The following is a 15,500-nucleotide window of genomic DNA, read 5'->3' as shown; positions in this document are numbered from 1 at the left end:
TGTGATCTGGCCACTGCCTCCCTCTATAACATCATCTGCTGCCCCTCATACATGTCCCCTTCCCATAAACCATCCCAAATTACTTGGAGCCACTGGGAAGGGTTGGGGTATTTCATTCCTCTATACCCACGGACTTGCTGTTCCTGATTCCCAGAATGTTCTTCCCTGTGTTCTTCCTCCCAAACTCCTGTGTGCCCTTCAAACTCATCTCAAGCAATGCCTCCTCCAGGAAGCCTTCCCTAAGCCAGTTCCAAAGCTCCTCATCTGGTTGCCATGCCTCTCCCCTGGCTCAGCAAAGGTCTGTGGCATGAAGGGCCCCACCTAGGAATGGCTTTGTAGCTCTGCTGCCTCACCGGGAGACCCGGCCCCAGGACTCGGCTCTGAATCACGGAGGGTCTCTAATTTCTCCCCTCAGAGGAAGTGTCCTCAGGCAGTTCCTCTGCGTGTGCACGACAAACACACTTGGCTGGCTGAGCGGATCCGACGCTAGATCCGGACAGGCCAACCCGGGGAGGCCCACCGAGCCCCGGGGCCTGCAAGAGGGGCCCCGCAGCCAGGGGTGGAGGCCCCCCCTCCCAAGGAAGAGGTCCAGGCTGGGGTAGGGAAGAAGGCGGGGCCTGAGGCCGTGCAAGTCTGTGTCCCGGGCTGGGGACGGAAGTTGCTGAAGTACCATTAGTTTCAGTTTTGTTTCTCTCTCAGGCACCCAGCCTCAGCCGCGTCCAGGCCTCGGGGGGGGACCCCCACTCCCCGTCCTGGAGCCCAAGGTCGGCTTAGGCTTGGTAAGGAGGGCCGGGGAGGGCAGATGAAGGAGGAGCTGAGCTGGAGGGAGTGGGGGGAAGGAAGCGGGAGGAAGAGGGAGGGGGAGGGGAGGGACCGGGAAGGCGGGAGGAGAGGGGAGGGTGCGCGGGAGCACCCCACCTCGCCCCACTCTGGGACCAGAGGCCTGACCTGACCTAGGAAAGACCCCCCCTCTCACTCTGTGGCCTCTCCCTCCAGTCCCCAGAAGTTTGGGGGGACCCCCCCTCCCACCGGCAGTCTCTTCCTGGAGGATTTTGCCACTGTGCTGGCATCTGGCGGTGGGGGGGAGTCACAGATGGACGCACACAATTCAGAGGCTTCTAGGAAAGCGAGGCCCCTTGCAGCAGGACAGGCAGAAAGGCCTCTAGGAGATGAGGCACGGGGCCTGGTGACCCCGAGGTCTAGCAGCTGGAAGGACAGCAGGGCAGCCCCCTCCCCACAGCCTTCCTTCCTTCTGCTCCAGAACCCCTACCGAGGTAGTCCGGCAGGAAGTAGGGCAGGAAGTAGAGCCCGCTCACCCCTGATGCTGCTCCCAGGGTCTAGAAGAAGACCTGTGTGTGGGGCTGCAGGAACTGGGGCCCCCTTTTCCTGCCCCAGCTGCCAGGAGTCAAGGTGACTCTGCCCACCTGGACCCTCCCCTGCGCCCCTTCTCTGCCTGCCCACCCCCCACCCCCTCACCCCCCCGCCCCCAGCTGGACCTCAGCACTCCTCACATAGGCCTCAAACCATACTTGCTACAGGGCTGCCAACCCCAGGGTGCTAATCATTACCCTGTCCGCTCCCTAAGGCTGGGCTTCTTGGTCGGGTCCTTTCTCACAGTACTAGGCACCAGGCGGTTACTTTTTGTCCATTTGCTGAATGTATGCACGGAGCAGGGTGGCTACGTAGTTTAAGAGCAAGCGGCCACAGGCCCTGGGAGACCAGAAGAAGATTTCCTGGCCATTCAGGTGAGATCCCCAGACTTGGAGGGGCTTGAGGATTGGGGGCGGGGGGTGGAGAGGCAGGATGGCAGGCTGGAGGGGCCGCGGGGGAGGCCCTCTCTGCACTCTGATCCCGACCGCTTGCTTGCAGCATGGTTTCCCAGGGATCCTCGCCCTCCCTCCTGGAAGCCCTGAGCAGCGATTTCCTGGCCTGTAAAATATGCCTGGAGCAGCTCCGCGCCCCCAAAACGTTGCCCTGCCTGCACACCTATTGCCAAGGCTGCCTGGCCCAGCTGGCCGACGGCGGCCTCCTCCGCTGCCCCGAGTGCCGCGAGACCGTGCCCGTGCCGCCCGCGGGCGTGGCCGCCTTCAAGACCAACTTCTTCGTCAACGGGCTCCTGGATCTGGTGAGGGCCCGGGCTGGTGGAGACCTGCGCGCGGGGAAACCCGCCTGTGCACTGTGTCCCCTGGTGGGGGGGGCGGGCACCGGGGGCCCGGCCACAGCCCGGTGCCTGGACTGCGCGGATGACCTGTGCCAGGCGTGTGCCGATGGCCACCGCTGCACCCGGCAGACCCACACCCACCAGGTGGTGGACCTGGTGGGCTACAGAGCGGGTTGGTATGACGAGGAGGCCCGGGAGCGCCAGGCGGCCCAGTGCCCCCAGCACCCTGGGGAGGCCCTGCGCTTCCTGTGCCAGCCCTGCTCCCAGCTGCTGTGCCGTGAGTGCCGCCTGGACCCCCACCTGGACCACCCCTGCCTGCCACTGGCCGAGGCCGTGCGCGCCCGGAGGCCCGGCCTGGAGGACCTGCTGGCTGGTGTGGACAACAGCCTGGCCGAGCTCGAGGCCGCCCGGATGGTGGAAAAGGAAGCCTTGGCCCGGCTGCGGGAGCAGGCGGCTAGAGTGGGGACCCAGGTGGAGGAGGTGACCGAAGGGGTCCTCCGGGCCCTCCTGGCCCAGAAGCAGGAGGTGCTGGGGCAGCTACGGGCCCACGTGGAGGCTGCCGAGGAGGCCGCCCGGGAGAGACTGGGGGAGCTGGAGAGCCGGGAGCAGGTGGCCAGGGCAGCAGCCGCCTTCGCCCGTCGGGTGCTCAGCCTGGGCCGCGAGGCGGAGATACTCTCGCTGGAAGGGGCGATTGCCCAGAGGCTCCGGCAGCTGCAGGGTTGTCCCTGGATGCCTGGGCCGGCCCCCTGCCTGCTGCCCCGGCTGGAGCTCCATCCTGGGCTCCTGGACAAGAACTGCCCCCTGCTACGGCTCTCCTTTGACGAGCCCCAGCTCCAGAAGGACAGTGGGAAAGATGAAGCGGGAAGCCAGGGAGGGGATGAAGCTCAGAGCCGCACGCAGGATGGAGCCAAGTTCGAGAGACAAGGTGGAATCCAGCCCCAGAGCAGGGATGGAGCTTACACCCCAAAGGAGGACAGAGTCCAGACACCCCAGGAAGATGGAGCCCAGACTCCAAAGGAGGACAGAGCCCAGACACCCCAGGAAGATGGAGCCCAGACCCCAAAAGAGGGCAGAGCCCAGACACCCCTAGAAGACGAAGGAGCCCAGACCCTGAGGGGCAGCAGATCCAACAAGAAGAGAAAGTTCAAAGGCAGGCTCAAGTCAATTTCCCGGGAGCCCAGCCCAGCACCTGGGCTAAACCTGGAGGGCTCTGGCCTCCTCCCCAGGCCCATTTTTTCCTGCAGTTTCCCCACACGGATGCCTGGAGACAAGCGGTCTCCTCGGATCACGGGACTCTGTCCCTTCGGCCCCCGGGAGATCCTGGTGGCCGATGAGCAGAACAGGGCACTGAAGCGCTTCTCCCTCAGTGGTGACTACAGGGGCACGGTGCCCGTCCCCGAGGGCTGCTCCCCGTGCAGTGTGGCCGCCCTGCAGGGGGCTGTGGCCTTCTCGGCTGGCGCGAGGCTCTACCTCATCAGCCCCGACGGCGAGGTGCAGTGGCGCCGGGCCCTGAGCCTCTCCCAGGCCAGCCACGCCGTGGCCGCGATGCCCAGCGGGGACCGGGTGGCCGTCAGCGTGTCGGGCCACGTGGAGGTGTACAACATGGAAGGCAGCCTGGCCACCCGGTTTATCCCGGGAGGCAAGGCCAACAGGGGCCTGCGGGCCCTGGTGTTCCTGACCGCCAGCCCCCAGGGCAATTTTGTGGGGTCCGACTGGCAGCAGAATAGCGTGGTGGTCTGTGATGGGCTGGGTCAGGTGATCGGGGAGTACCGGGGGCCGGGCCTGCACGGCTGCCAGCCAGGCTCTGTGTCTGTGGATAAGAAAGGCTACATCTTTCTGACCCTTCGCGAGGTCAACAAGGTGGTGATCCTGGATCCGAAGGGGTCACTGCTTGGCGACTTCCTGACAGCCTATCATGGCCTGGAGAAGCCCAGGGTGACCACCATGGTGGACGGCAGGCACCTGGTTGTGTCCCTCAGTAACGGGACCATCCACGTCTTTCGGGTCCGCCCTCCTGATAGTTAAAGGGCTAGGACTGGGGAGGGACTTGGGGAGGGTAGGGGAGGGGGGAGGGCTGTAGGGAGAGAGGAGGGAGGCGAGGCAGCCGTGGGATGTAGTGGCTGAGGGCAATTTTCCCAGAGGGCAGGGCCTGGTACCCTTTCAATGTGAAGTGCCAAACTGCTAACCCCTTGTGGGGGGCGGTGCAAGGAGGGGACAGAGGGCGGTGGTGTGACCCCAGCTCTCAGAAGCAGAGGAGGAGGGGAGGAGGCGCCGGAGCTAACCGTGCCTCCTATTTGTGGGTAACTGCCTCGTCGCCACTGCCTTTATAGATCAGGTTTCTGAAATTCGTGAGTGTTCTTTGAAACCATTCCCAATGGAATGGCCCAGGGAGAGTCTGAGTGTGTTTTGGGGGGGAGAGGGGGGTTGGGGAGCTTTGGCAGAAGGAATCCGTGGAGCCAAGAAGGGCTCAGGTATGTCAGGCATGTGCCTTCTGGAAGAGAGCTGAGAACCCAGCTTCCCCTCAGACTGGAACAGGGAGATAGGCCAGGTTGCACGAGGCCTCGGATTTTGACACGGCCGCAGCCAGGAAGTAGAGGCTCCTCGGTTCATAGTGTCCCCCAGCAAAGTACAGAGAAAATCTGGCCTTCGTTTGGCTGAACTAAAGGGTGAAGGGATTTGCCCTCAGGTAGGCCATTATTGCTGAGGACAACAACCTTGCCCGAACCCTGGAGGCCAGGTGTGGGACTCCCGGGCCAAAGCAGCTGGAAAACCTGAGAAGTCAGTAGTGGGGCTGGGCTGGGTGGAGGAATGAAATCTGCCGGAGGTGAGCCGGGACCGCAAGTCTCTTGCATGGGCCATGGACGTGTTGAGCCAGGAGCAGTTGCGTGAGGACCAAAGGGAATTTAATGTAGGGATCGTGGACGAAGGAATGTTCATGGGAACCAGAGGGATTTTGGACAAGTCCAGAGGGAAAGTGCAAGGCATTCGGAGTGGGGAAAAGAAACCCCTTTTCTAGAGAGGTCATTGTTTGTTCGTTGAAGTGATAGGGGAAATCGTCAATGTCAAGCAGACAAATTAAATTATATAGAAACTTCAAACGTTTGTGTAGCAAAAAATAATGAAAGATGAAAGGGAAACCAGTTAGGAGGAGGGAACTATGTAGAATTGGTCTGAGTAAGAGCTGAGCCTCCTGTAGAAACAGTGACCAAGAGATGTACTTGGTTCAAAAGACCCAACAGGCTGGCCCCCAGGAGGAAACACACACAGGCCAGCACCAGGAAACTATCAAATAAAGTCAACCCTTTGCATTCGCCAAAACTACAATGAAGGGTTTTGTCGTGGGGTGACAGACTCCCAGCGCTATGGAGCGCTGCTTTTTGGAGAGCCGTTTGACAATACTTGACAAAGGTAGAAAGAAATGACTATAGGACTAAGTTATCTCACTTTGGGGAATACATTCTGGGAAAATAATTCAAAAGAAAGAAAGTATTTGCACAGAGATATTTGTGGCCACCTCTATATCACAGTCATCGACTGGAAACTGCTTGGCTGTGGGGGACAGCCAAGTAGATTGTGGTCTATAAGGACCATGAGCTATTGCTTTCACATATGACAACTATGAAAACTATTTTGAAGGATATGATGCTATGTGATGCAATCATAGCAAAAAAAAGAGAGAGAGAGAGAGAATTTGGAATTATGACCACATCATGATAACCACAAGGTAAAATTATGTCTGAATAGTTATCGAGTGGAAATAGGTTCAACATTTGTAAATAGTGATTTGGGAGACTGGGTTCTGGTCCTTTCGTGCTGTTACTCATATATGCACATTTCTACTTCAGTTATAATTGACCATTAAATAACATGTATGCTTGAATATTTACTTCAAAAACATACACCTCTATAAATGATATTCGAGAATAGCTATTGGATTTGCAAATGAATATGTCAGTTAGAGCAAACGAGACCGTTTGAAGGAGAAGCAGGAGTCTGGAGAATTCCCAGCTGGCTGGGACCTCCGGCAGGGAGGAAGGGCCGTCAGAGCCGGGGATGGGGGGTGGTGTGTGAGTGTGGCCTGTCTGGTGACTGACCGAGGAACCTGCCCTGGGGAGGTATGCAGAGGTCGGGGAGTCCTCCGGGGTGATCAGATCATTATGGAGTGTCCAAAAGACAAGGGAAGGTCTTGCTGAGTTCACCAACTAATTCAGACCAAGTGGTGTTTCTAGGAAACCAACTAGTACCGGGTGAGTTGTATGGGGGTGGGGACAATGTCTTCTCTTCTTTGCAGCTCTATTTGCAGAGAGCACAGTGATGGCTCATAGTAGGTGCTCAATGAACGTCTGTGAAAAGAATTTGTATCTAGAAAAAGCACAAGACAGCAATAAGACTCTTTCCAGAGGTTTCCCACCTCAGATGTCCAAACCCCAGCCAATCAAGTTGTCCAAAACCTTGGCTTGTGGGAAATCTCTGGTAGGGGGCACTGTGGACACAGGCCACCATATACCTCCCAGGGGGTGGCCCAGCTGAGTCACAAAAGAGATGAGACTGGGGTGTCTTGCTTGTGTGTGAAGGGGGACCTGGTGAGTCATAGGCTCTAGGGGATCCTATACCTTTGGGTTAGAAAAACAGTTTTGCAGAGCTGCATGGGAACCATGGGAATGTCCCCTGGCTGCAAGAAGAGAATCCCATAGATGCTTCAGAGCTATAGGGACCACTTTCCAGGAAGCTGTAGGGATCCTGGGAGGCCGGGCATTGGAAGATTGACGGAAGTACTAACTTTTCCTCATTAAGGGGCAGGGGTAGCAAGGCACAGAACACTGGCAAAAGGTGAAACGGAAGGAAAGTACCAGCATTGAGCATAATTTGGGGGTAAAATCCCTAGCACCTTAACCGTGATCTAGGAATCCTTCACAGCACGACGAGAAAGTTCTTGGTTAAACTACAGATGTTAAGAAATCAGGAACATCCTGAAAGATATAACCCCCCCACACACACACTCACACCCACATTTGACTATGACAGTTAACTTGATCAATCATTCCATTTCGTGTTTGGAACTTTCCAGGTTGTGCATATACTGGTGAAAGAAGCATGCCATTCGGGTAGAGAGAGAGGGAGTAGAAAACCTCTTCCACAGTCTTTGTGTCTAATAAAGGGAAGGGAATGAGGTAGCAGAGTCCTGGGTTGATCTCCAGCTCCTCCATGAAACAGCTGTGTGATCTTGGCTAGCTTCCTAACTTCTCTGAACCTCAGTTGGTACATCAGTAATACGGGGATCACAGTAGGCACCATGCCCACCTCTCGGGGTTGTTTGTGAGTACTGGGTGAGAAGCACGGAGAAGTGCTCAAATCCGAGGTATGGGTTAGGAACAAGCTTAGCTGACCTGTGCTGACCTAACACAGACTCTTCCACTGGCTTAAGCCTGCGTGGGGGTTATACGCACATACTGTGAGGTTAAGCTTAAGAAGGTCCGGGTAGCGTTGTTACCTGTTTCTCCTTTGGAGGAGGTGTTTTGTTTTGCTTTGTAGCAGTTATTTGAAGAAGCCATATGTGTAACTGTAGGAGCAGAAGGGACCAAAGGCCAGCTTGCTAAGACTCAGTGCTGTTCTGAAAGCCAGGTGAGAACCAGCCTGTGCCAATGAAGGACTGATAAGCATAGACACTTAAGAAAAGTTCAAAATGGCAAGCATGGCCCGATCTTTTGATAATTTAGAGGAAATATAATTTGGGAGGGACTAGCTCTCCTGTCATTGTAATCTTGTTATTACTGTATCTATAAAGCCATGTCATTCTAATACATGCTACAGAGGTAGAATTCCAGAAGGGTAGAGGTCTGAGAGGGAATTCGGAAATCTTCTGAGGAAATGGGTGAGGTTGGTGATCTGGGCTGGGCAGGATTTGATAGGTGGGTGCCAAGAGCAAGGTGTTTGACCATCTGTCTGTGACAGGGCAGCTGGCAACTACAGTTATCTTGCAAATGAAATGGGAGATTGGACAGGGCACAGAGGTCCACTTCGGGCGGGGGGGGAAGGTGGGGGGAGTGGTTTTGGACTAGCTGGGGTAGAGAGCTGCCAGGGTGCGTTCAAGAAGATGTTCCTAGCAGGAGAAAAATCAAGTTCAGTTGCAGGCTTAGGAAAATAGGTAACTTGACTAAAGATAGCAGAACCAACCTGCCCAACTTGTTCGTGAATATAGTTTAATTAAATGGGTCAGGACAGGAGCAAAAATAGGTTTTCCAGGGACCACGGATGGCCTTTGATAGGAGAGTGGAGTAGGTACAGTGGGGTAGAGGCAGGACCTCACCTGAAGCCCCAAGTGAGGAGCCTTCAGGACCAGGTAGAGAAGGGCCTGTATATAAAGAGGCGATTAGGAAGGAGTTTTGGGGAGATTTGGGAAGACAACCTGACTTGTCTCCGGAGAAAGTCTGAACTGGTTGGCTTAGTAGCCAAGAGAGACGGGGTTGAAAACAGAATCGGGACCTCGGTACCCATGGTGTCAGCCCAGCAAAGTTTTCTTAGTTGCCTTGGGCTGAAGAATATGCGCGGGAAGCTTTCATTCCTTCATGTACTTCCTTTCTCCTGTTTCTTAATAAATTCTCTTGAAAAAACGTGAACCTTCTCTTAGATGGATTCGTGGCTGTGGGGAACAGTCAACACCAGAGAGCAAAGGGCCCAGATATCATGACTTCCCCTGCTGTCCTTGGGGGACACTACAGGAGCAGGGTGACCCACAGTCACCATCTGTTGTCCCCCCCTAGTTCCCTCTCAACTCCTGCCTGTGGACAGAGGGGGCCTCTGGGCAGAGATGTGGATCTTCCAGGCTAACCCTTGGTGGGAGCCAGCAGGTGACCTGGCTTGGCCGACCTGCATGTGGGCACACTCAGGTGGGGTATGATTGCATGAAAGGGTGGGGTGGGGGGAGGTGGGCGAGGGACCCAGGTCAGGGTGGCTGTGCCCATCACCGGTCTCTGCTTATTTTCTGGTTTGGAGGAACCAAACAGGCATCTGTGGGCACCTTCCAGCATGCACAGTGGGCCCTGCAGGGCTGGGAGATATCGGGGCTCTAGGATTGTCTGCTTACTAGCCAACCCCACCCACTCTGACCTAGTGTCCAGAGCCCCTCGAGGAACTCCTGCCCCCTTGCCACCAGCTCTGCTGAGCCAGAAGGGGAAGGAGCTTAACCCGCACAACCTCTGGCCTCCCCATTGAATACAGATAGAATAGCAGTTACAGAGCACCCGCCTACCTGTGCTTCCTACCCATCAGCTTCCAGAAGCCTCAACTCCTACTAAGTAGGAATCGTTAACATGATTTGACAGACAGGGACACTGAAGATGGTGAGCCTTGCTTGTTATAAGTAGATTTGGATTCTGACTCCAACCAGCCCTGACTCCGGAAACTGTGTCCCTCTTCCTGCATTCATCAATGACAGCTGAGTGGAATGAGATTGGAGGTTCTTTCCTAAGCTCACAGACCAGGCCCTTGTCCTTATAATAGGTCTGGAATCTAGACACAGGAAGGGAAACTCAGAGATACTTCTGAGCATCCCACCATCTGGTGCTCACTGGCAGGGGTCGGGGAGCAAGATGGAGAAGAAAAGAGAGCTGAGGAGAGAATGTTTTGAGTGGCTTGGTGGGGAAGCAGGGGGTGCGGGTCAGGGCCCACCACTGCTGCGGTGACAGCCTGAATAAGAATTCCACAATTCATCATCGAGTGACTCAGCCCGGCTTTGGACTGGCGCCTCCCTGAACCCCGGGGAGCATGACTCAGCAGCTGAGGGGGCCAGGCGCAGGTCCATGTGAGCGGTGATTGTGGGGAGAACGGCCTGTTCCCAGCTCCAGACCCCAAGGCGGAGCGTCTGCCTCTGTGGTCAGACACACACACGACCTGGGGTTCCTAGCCATGTGGCCAAGCCTCCTCCCTCAGACCTGGGTCTCTCCTCCTCCACGGTTGAGAAGGCTGACCCAGCGATGGTGGAGCTGCTCCTTTTCCCCCACGGCCTTGGGGTCTGCCGTGGTCACAGCCGTGAGGGGCCTCTCTCCCCTGCACTGCGCTGCCGGGGTGAGGCCAGCCTCCCTGTAAGGGCAGCCGAGGCCTCACTGTAGGGGCAGGGAGACGGGCACGTGTCCCAGGCTGGGCACATGACTGGACAGATGGTCACAGCATCCCTCTTCGCTGCTGAGGGCAGGGGAATGGGGCTCTCTGGCCTTGACTTTGCTCAAGGGTCAACACAGAAAATGTCTCCTCCGCCTCAGACATAGAGAACTGTCTCCCCTTAACACTGAGTTAGGGACAGTCCATCAACTTCCTGCAGAAAACAGCCAAAGCAAGGCGAGAGGGAACAGCCCCCGAATCCAGTGGGGGGTGGGGTGGGACACAGAGGTTGTAGGGCACCATGCAGGGCACACAGATAGTCGTCCCTGCCAGCGACCCGGGTCACTTTCTCACCTAGATTATTCACACACAGCCCCTTCCTCCCCAGGACAAGAGGTTCTTTTTTTTTTTTTAAGATTTTATTTATTTGACAGAGAGAGACACAGCGAGAGAGGGAACACAAGCAGGGGGAGCGGGAGAGGGAGAAGCAGGCTTCCCGCGGAGCAGGGAGCCCGATGCGGGGCTCGATGCGGGGCTCGATCCCGGGACCCTGGGATCATGACCTGAGCCGGAGGCAGATGCTTAACGACTGAGCCACCCAGCCGCCCCTGGACAAGAGGTTCTGATTCACACGCAGCCTTCCGAGATCAGTGTTCAGTAAATATTTGTTGGCTGAAGGAACAAAGGAGCGAATTGGTGCTGGAACCCAGTCACTGTCCCTCACTTGGGATGCAGTGGTGGGAGGAGTAGGTGAAGCCCCTGGCCGGGCTGGCCCTGGGGCAAAAGAGGTTTATCCCTCCTCCTTAGAAGGGAGGCATGAATAAGAGCGAAGTTATCCAAATTCTGGAGAGAAAAGTAACCACTCTGCTCTCCTTTTTCTCCAGCCCCCAACCTCCCAGTCCTTCAACCCTCTACGGTACTGTTTCATTTCATTGTTTATCTGTTTATTTACTGTTGATTGTTTCCTCTCCATTTGCCACCCTGGGAAGGACGCAAGCCCCAGAAGGACGGGGCATTTTGCCCGTTTTGTGTGCGGATGTATCCTATGCCAGTAGAATAGTGCCTGGGATATAGTAGGTACTGAATGAATGAATGGATGGAGGGAGGGAGGGAGGGAGGGATGGATGGATGAATGAATGAACGCTATCTGTTGAGCATTTACTCTGAGCCAGGTCCTTTCCTACCTGCTTTGCACTTTACACATATCTCATTTAGTGCCCTCAATGGTTCTGGGAGGTAGCGATTACTATCATCCCTGGTTTAAAGATGGGGAAGTTGAGGTTGGAGATGATGTCACATGGACAAAATCTACGGGAGCTGGGCAAGGGCCTGGGTAGAGGCCAACACCAGCTGTAGCTTGTCTGGGGCCAGCTCTCCATCATCCACCCCCTGAGGCCGGGGGTGGGGGGGGAGCTGCCCATGAGGCCTTCCAGGGAAGCCACACCCGGCTCATCCAACCCTTCTGGTTGATGTTTTTCTTTATCACTCTTCCTACCGACTTCCCCCATCACCCTGTCCCACACGCAAAAGATATTTCTTCTGCCCTGGAACGCAGCACCCCAACTTCCAGACTTTTCCTGGCAGAACCACAGAGACCTCCTGAGGGCCGTGAAGGGGACTAGGGAGCCCGGGCCCTGCAGAGCTGGGACAGGCCTGTTCCCGTAGCCCACTCCCTAACACTTCCCTTCCTGCTCTCCCCGAGACTGTGTGGGAGGCTCCCAGCCCCAAGCTCAGGGGAGGCAGAACCGCTTTTCTATGGGTTTCCTACTGCTGGGAACTGAACTAGAACGCAGGGAGGCCCCTGCCTACCCCAGGGCACCCGCGCTCCCAGACACTGTCTCTTCACCGGGGCGACTCTGCAGGTCCCAGGCAGGGGGATCCAGGCCCCTCACCCCCTGCCTCACCCCCCAGTCCCCTTCTCTGCCCCCAAGCCTCTGTGGTTCTCCCACCAGGAAGAGTCTGGAAGCCGAGGAGATGCTGTGCTTCAAGGCAGAGATATCTTTTGGGGGTGGGACGGGGTGATGGGGGAAGTTGGTAGAAGAGTGATTAAACAAAAAACATCAACCAGAAGCGATGGGGGAAGCGGGACGGGCTTCTCTGGAAGGCCCTGTGGCCAACACCTCCCCGGGGGAGTGATGGAGAACTGACCGCAGGAGGCCACAGCTGGTGCTGGCCTCTGCCCAGCCCCTTGCTCCCAAGTGATCCCTGGAGAAAAGAATGGAGACCCAGGAACATCAGGAGCGGCAGGAAGCCTGCAGAGACCTGAGGACACAAATGTCCATGCTCAGGAAGACACAGCGCCTATGTCACCATCTAAGGGCTCGGGGAGGCAGCGGGAGAGGAAAGGAAGGAGGCTGGGATGTCTGAGCAACATCTGGAAGTGGGTCATCAGGGGAGGCAGAAGCTGGATCGGAAGTTGTCAGGGAGCATCTGAGTCCAGATGTTGGAGAAGCAGGACCACACCTCACATATGGGTTTCTGCATGTGGCTGGAGCCAAGCATCCTCGCTGGTGTTTGCAGGAGAGAGGGGGTTGTAAACACACAGTGGGGAGGCATGCTGGTAGGGTGTTCCCAGGCAGGGCGCCGTGCCAGCTTGCACCTCATCAAAGAATCAAGACTGGAATTTCCCTGAAGCTCATTTCCTATCATTTAATCCTCAGTTGAGGACAACAGTTGCCAAGTCTGCCCCCCAAGAGCAAGTGCGGCGGGGGGGGGGCAAGGAGCAGAGCCCTCCAGGAGTGCCTCTGAGCTCCACCCAGAAACCCCTCTCCTATCACGGAAGGTCATATGCCTTCCCTCTGGGGTCCTTCCTCCTTTCCTCCAAGAATGGGATTCAGGATGAGGAGAGCCACATTTTACCCCAGCTCCAGCACTCACTAATGGGTGACCCCCCCCACATTTTCTTTCTTTCTCTTTCTTTTCTTTTCTTTCTTTCTTTCTTTCTTTCTTTCTTTCTTTCTTTCTTTCTTTCTTTCTTTCTTTCTTTCTTTCTTTCTTTCTTTTTTAAGATTCCATTCATTCATTTGAGAGAGAGAAAAAAAACACGAGCCGCGGGAAGGGCAGAAGGAGAGGGAGAAGCAGATTCTCCATTAAGCAGGGAGCCCAACATGGGACTCAATCCCAGGATCCCGAGATCATGACCTGAGCTCACCCTTAACCGACTGAGCTAGCCAGGCGCCACCACCCCCACCCCCATCCCGGCATAGGTTTCTTAACCTCTCTGGATCCTGTTTCCTCATCTGTATAATGGATGCAGTGAGATATCGTGGGGCCCCCACAAGAAGAAATGAGATACAGAATGTAAATGCACCTAGCCAGTGCCTGGGACATAGGAGATATCCAGTCAAAGCTCATCGCTCCTTCCTCCCCTCACCCCTTGGGACCGTTTGCCTTCTCCCCACACCTTCTGGAGACAAAGGCCCTGGGCTGAGCTGCTTTCCTCCCACCCCCCAGGCACCAATCAATCAGTCCACTGTACAGAAGGCATTTCTGGGCCCTGCCTCTAAGGGACCAATGCAAACAGCAAGTGCAAAAATGTGAAGGGAAGACATGGCCACCCGGGGAAAGCGGTGCGTCACCAAAAGAAGTGACTTTATTGTGGACGCCCATCACAGCCTCCCCGCCCGGTTCCCTACTAATGCACGCATGCCATGGAAAAACCCAGCTTGGGGCCAACTGATGGCAACTGGGTGCACAAAGACTAGTACTAGGAACCAAATGTTGGCTTATCAATTTACTGACAGAGCCACAGTCCCCAGGCACCTGGACACATCTCTCCTGGCGGCTTCAGAATCAAATGGCCAAGTATGGGATCAGAACAAGGCCAGGGCATTGGATGATTTCAACAGCTGGATGATAGGCTGAGGCATCCATGCCACCTCGGGACAACCCAGCCCCATGGCCTGACCCGTGAGGGTTCTGGGACAGAGCACCAAACTGTCCTGCACAGCCTAGAGACCCGGCCCCAAGCTGGGTCTCCCTGGAAGCCCCATTCATAATGAGGGAGAAGTCTCCCCTCTGTTGGCATTCCCCCCTGCCCCACCCGGGCAGAAGACAATGCAGTTAGGTCCCTAACATGCATTTGCAATCTTATCTGTCCTTCTGAGATTTCACCCAGGTCTCCTTAATTGGATTTGGGATATTTACAGACAGACAGTCTCCTAGGTAATTTCTACAGAGGGCTAATATCCTCTCCTAAACCGTGTTTCTTCCTAATTGAATTCTCAGAAGGCAATGTTAACTTCAAGGTACTTGGCTGTCAGGCCCAAGTCCCGCCCACGTGGGCCAGTATTAAGGCACAGAGGAGGAAAGCGTAGATCCAAATAGTTCCTCCCTCTAAATGGCGCAAAACCCAGTAGGGAAAACAAAATCAACATGTGGTACAGTTGAAGAACGATCCAGTGCTGAGCGGTGTGTCTGACTGTGTGGGTCTGATGGTGAGAGCGTTCAAGTTCACAGGAGAGACAGCTTCGGGTGGCCTGGAGGAGGCTGGAAAGCCTTTGGGGGTAAGGTAGGATCCAAGCTTCCTTGGGAGGCTCTGTGAAGGGCTGGTTTACATAAGAACAGCAGGGGAGATGGGTGGGACAATGGGAAATCCGATGGTGTGGATGGAGGGGACAGACATGGCAGAAGACGGTCCTGTCCCCATCACGAATGCCTTCCCACTTTCCTTCTTTCACCCACTGTTCCTGCTGATCTTCCCCAAACAGGCACTGGGTTTGTGGAGAAGCCCAGCAGGCCTAGGGAGACCCTGCAATTAACACAGACCTGGCAGGTGCCCATCCCCCCAAGTGCACCGCCACCCCCCCCAACACACACACCCTCGCACACACGCCCGCCCGGTCCAGCCGTCCAGCTGCAGCGAAAACATCCACTAGCAGGAAAGCCCTGTCACAGAGGGAGGGCAGGGGAGCCCTTGCCCCAGACCAGAGGCGACAGCCTTCCACCTGCTGCTCCAACCGTGGGCCTGATTCAGCCCGGAAACCAGCTCAGTGTGCCAGACACAACAAGACCTCCTCCCCTCACCTACAGCCCCTTGGGGTTCGCAGAAGTGATAACAGGGAGTTTCCGTGTTAGGGGCTTTCCATCCGGGATCTGCTGCCGCCTCCCACCTCGGCCACTGCCACGGAGTGCATGGCGTGCCACTTCCTGAAAGGATAAACACTTGAGGACGTAGGTCCCCTGAGCCTGTCCTGAGAGTTTAGTCTACTTGATACATCCAGAGCAGAATGGGTTCCTCAGA

The 15,500-nt window shown here is 56.0% G+C and overlaps 1 protein-coding gene across 4 annotated transcripts; it reads left to right on the top strand.

The window, feature by feature from the left end:
* The first annotated feature begins 668 nt into the window (after positions 1 to 668).
* TRIM56 (tripartite motif containing 56) lies at positions 669 to 4,208 on the top strand. Of its 4 annotated transcripts, none has more exons than XM_028109961.2 (3): positions 669 to 779; positions 1,674 to 1,745; positions 1,870 to 4,208. In XM_028109961.2, the coding sequence occupies exon 3, from the start codon at positions 1,871 to 1,873 to the stop codon at positions 4,184 to 4,186; it is 2,316 nt and encodes a 771-aa protein (XP_027965762.2). In that variant the 5' UTR covers positions 669 to 779; positions 1,674 to 1,745; position 1,870; the 3' UTR covers positions 4,187 to 4,208. The 4 variants fall into 4 exon arrangements, with proteins under 4 accessions (XP_027965762.2, XP_027965760.2, XP_027965763.2 ...); XM_028109959.2 differs by having other exon boundaries at positions 1,618 to 1,745; XM_028109960.2 differs by having other exon boundaries at positions 672 to 764; positions 1,618 to 1,745.
* Positions 4,209 to 15,500: the final 11,292 nt, after the last annotated feature.

This window comes from Eumetopias jubatus, unplaced genomic scaffold (assembly GCF_037043125.1).
Source record: "Eumetopias jubatus isolate StellerSeaLion01/CBP00866 unplaced genomic scaffold, mEumJub1_p1.0 scaffold_12, whole genome shotgun sequence".
Lineage (NCBI taxonomy): Eukaryota > Metazoa > Chordata > Mammalia > Carnivora > Otariidae > Eumetopias > Eumetopias jubatus.
This window is presented reverse-complemented; position numbering and strand designations above follow the sequence as displayed.

Bases quoted from the DNA above. Each gene is read 5' to 3' on its own strand.
- TRIM56 (XM_028109962.2), top strand. From the start codon at position 1,871: ATGGTTTCCCAGGGATCCTCGCCCTCCCTCCTGGAAGCCCTGAGCAGC.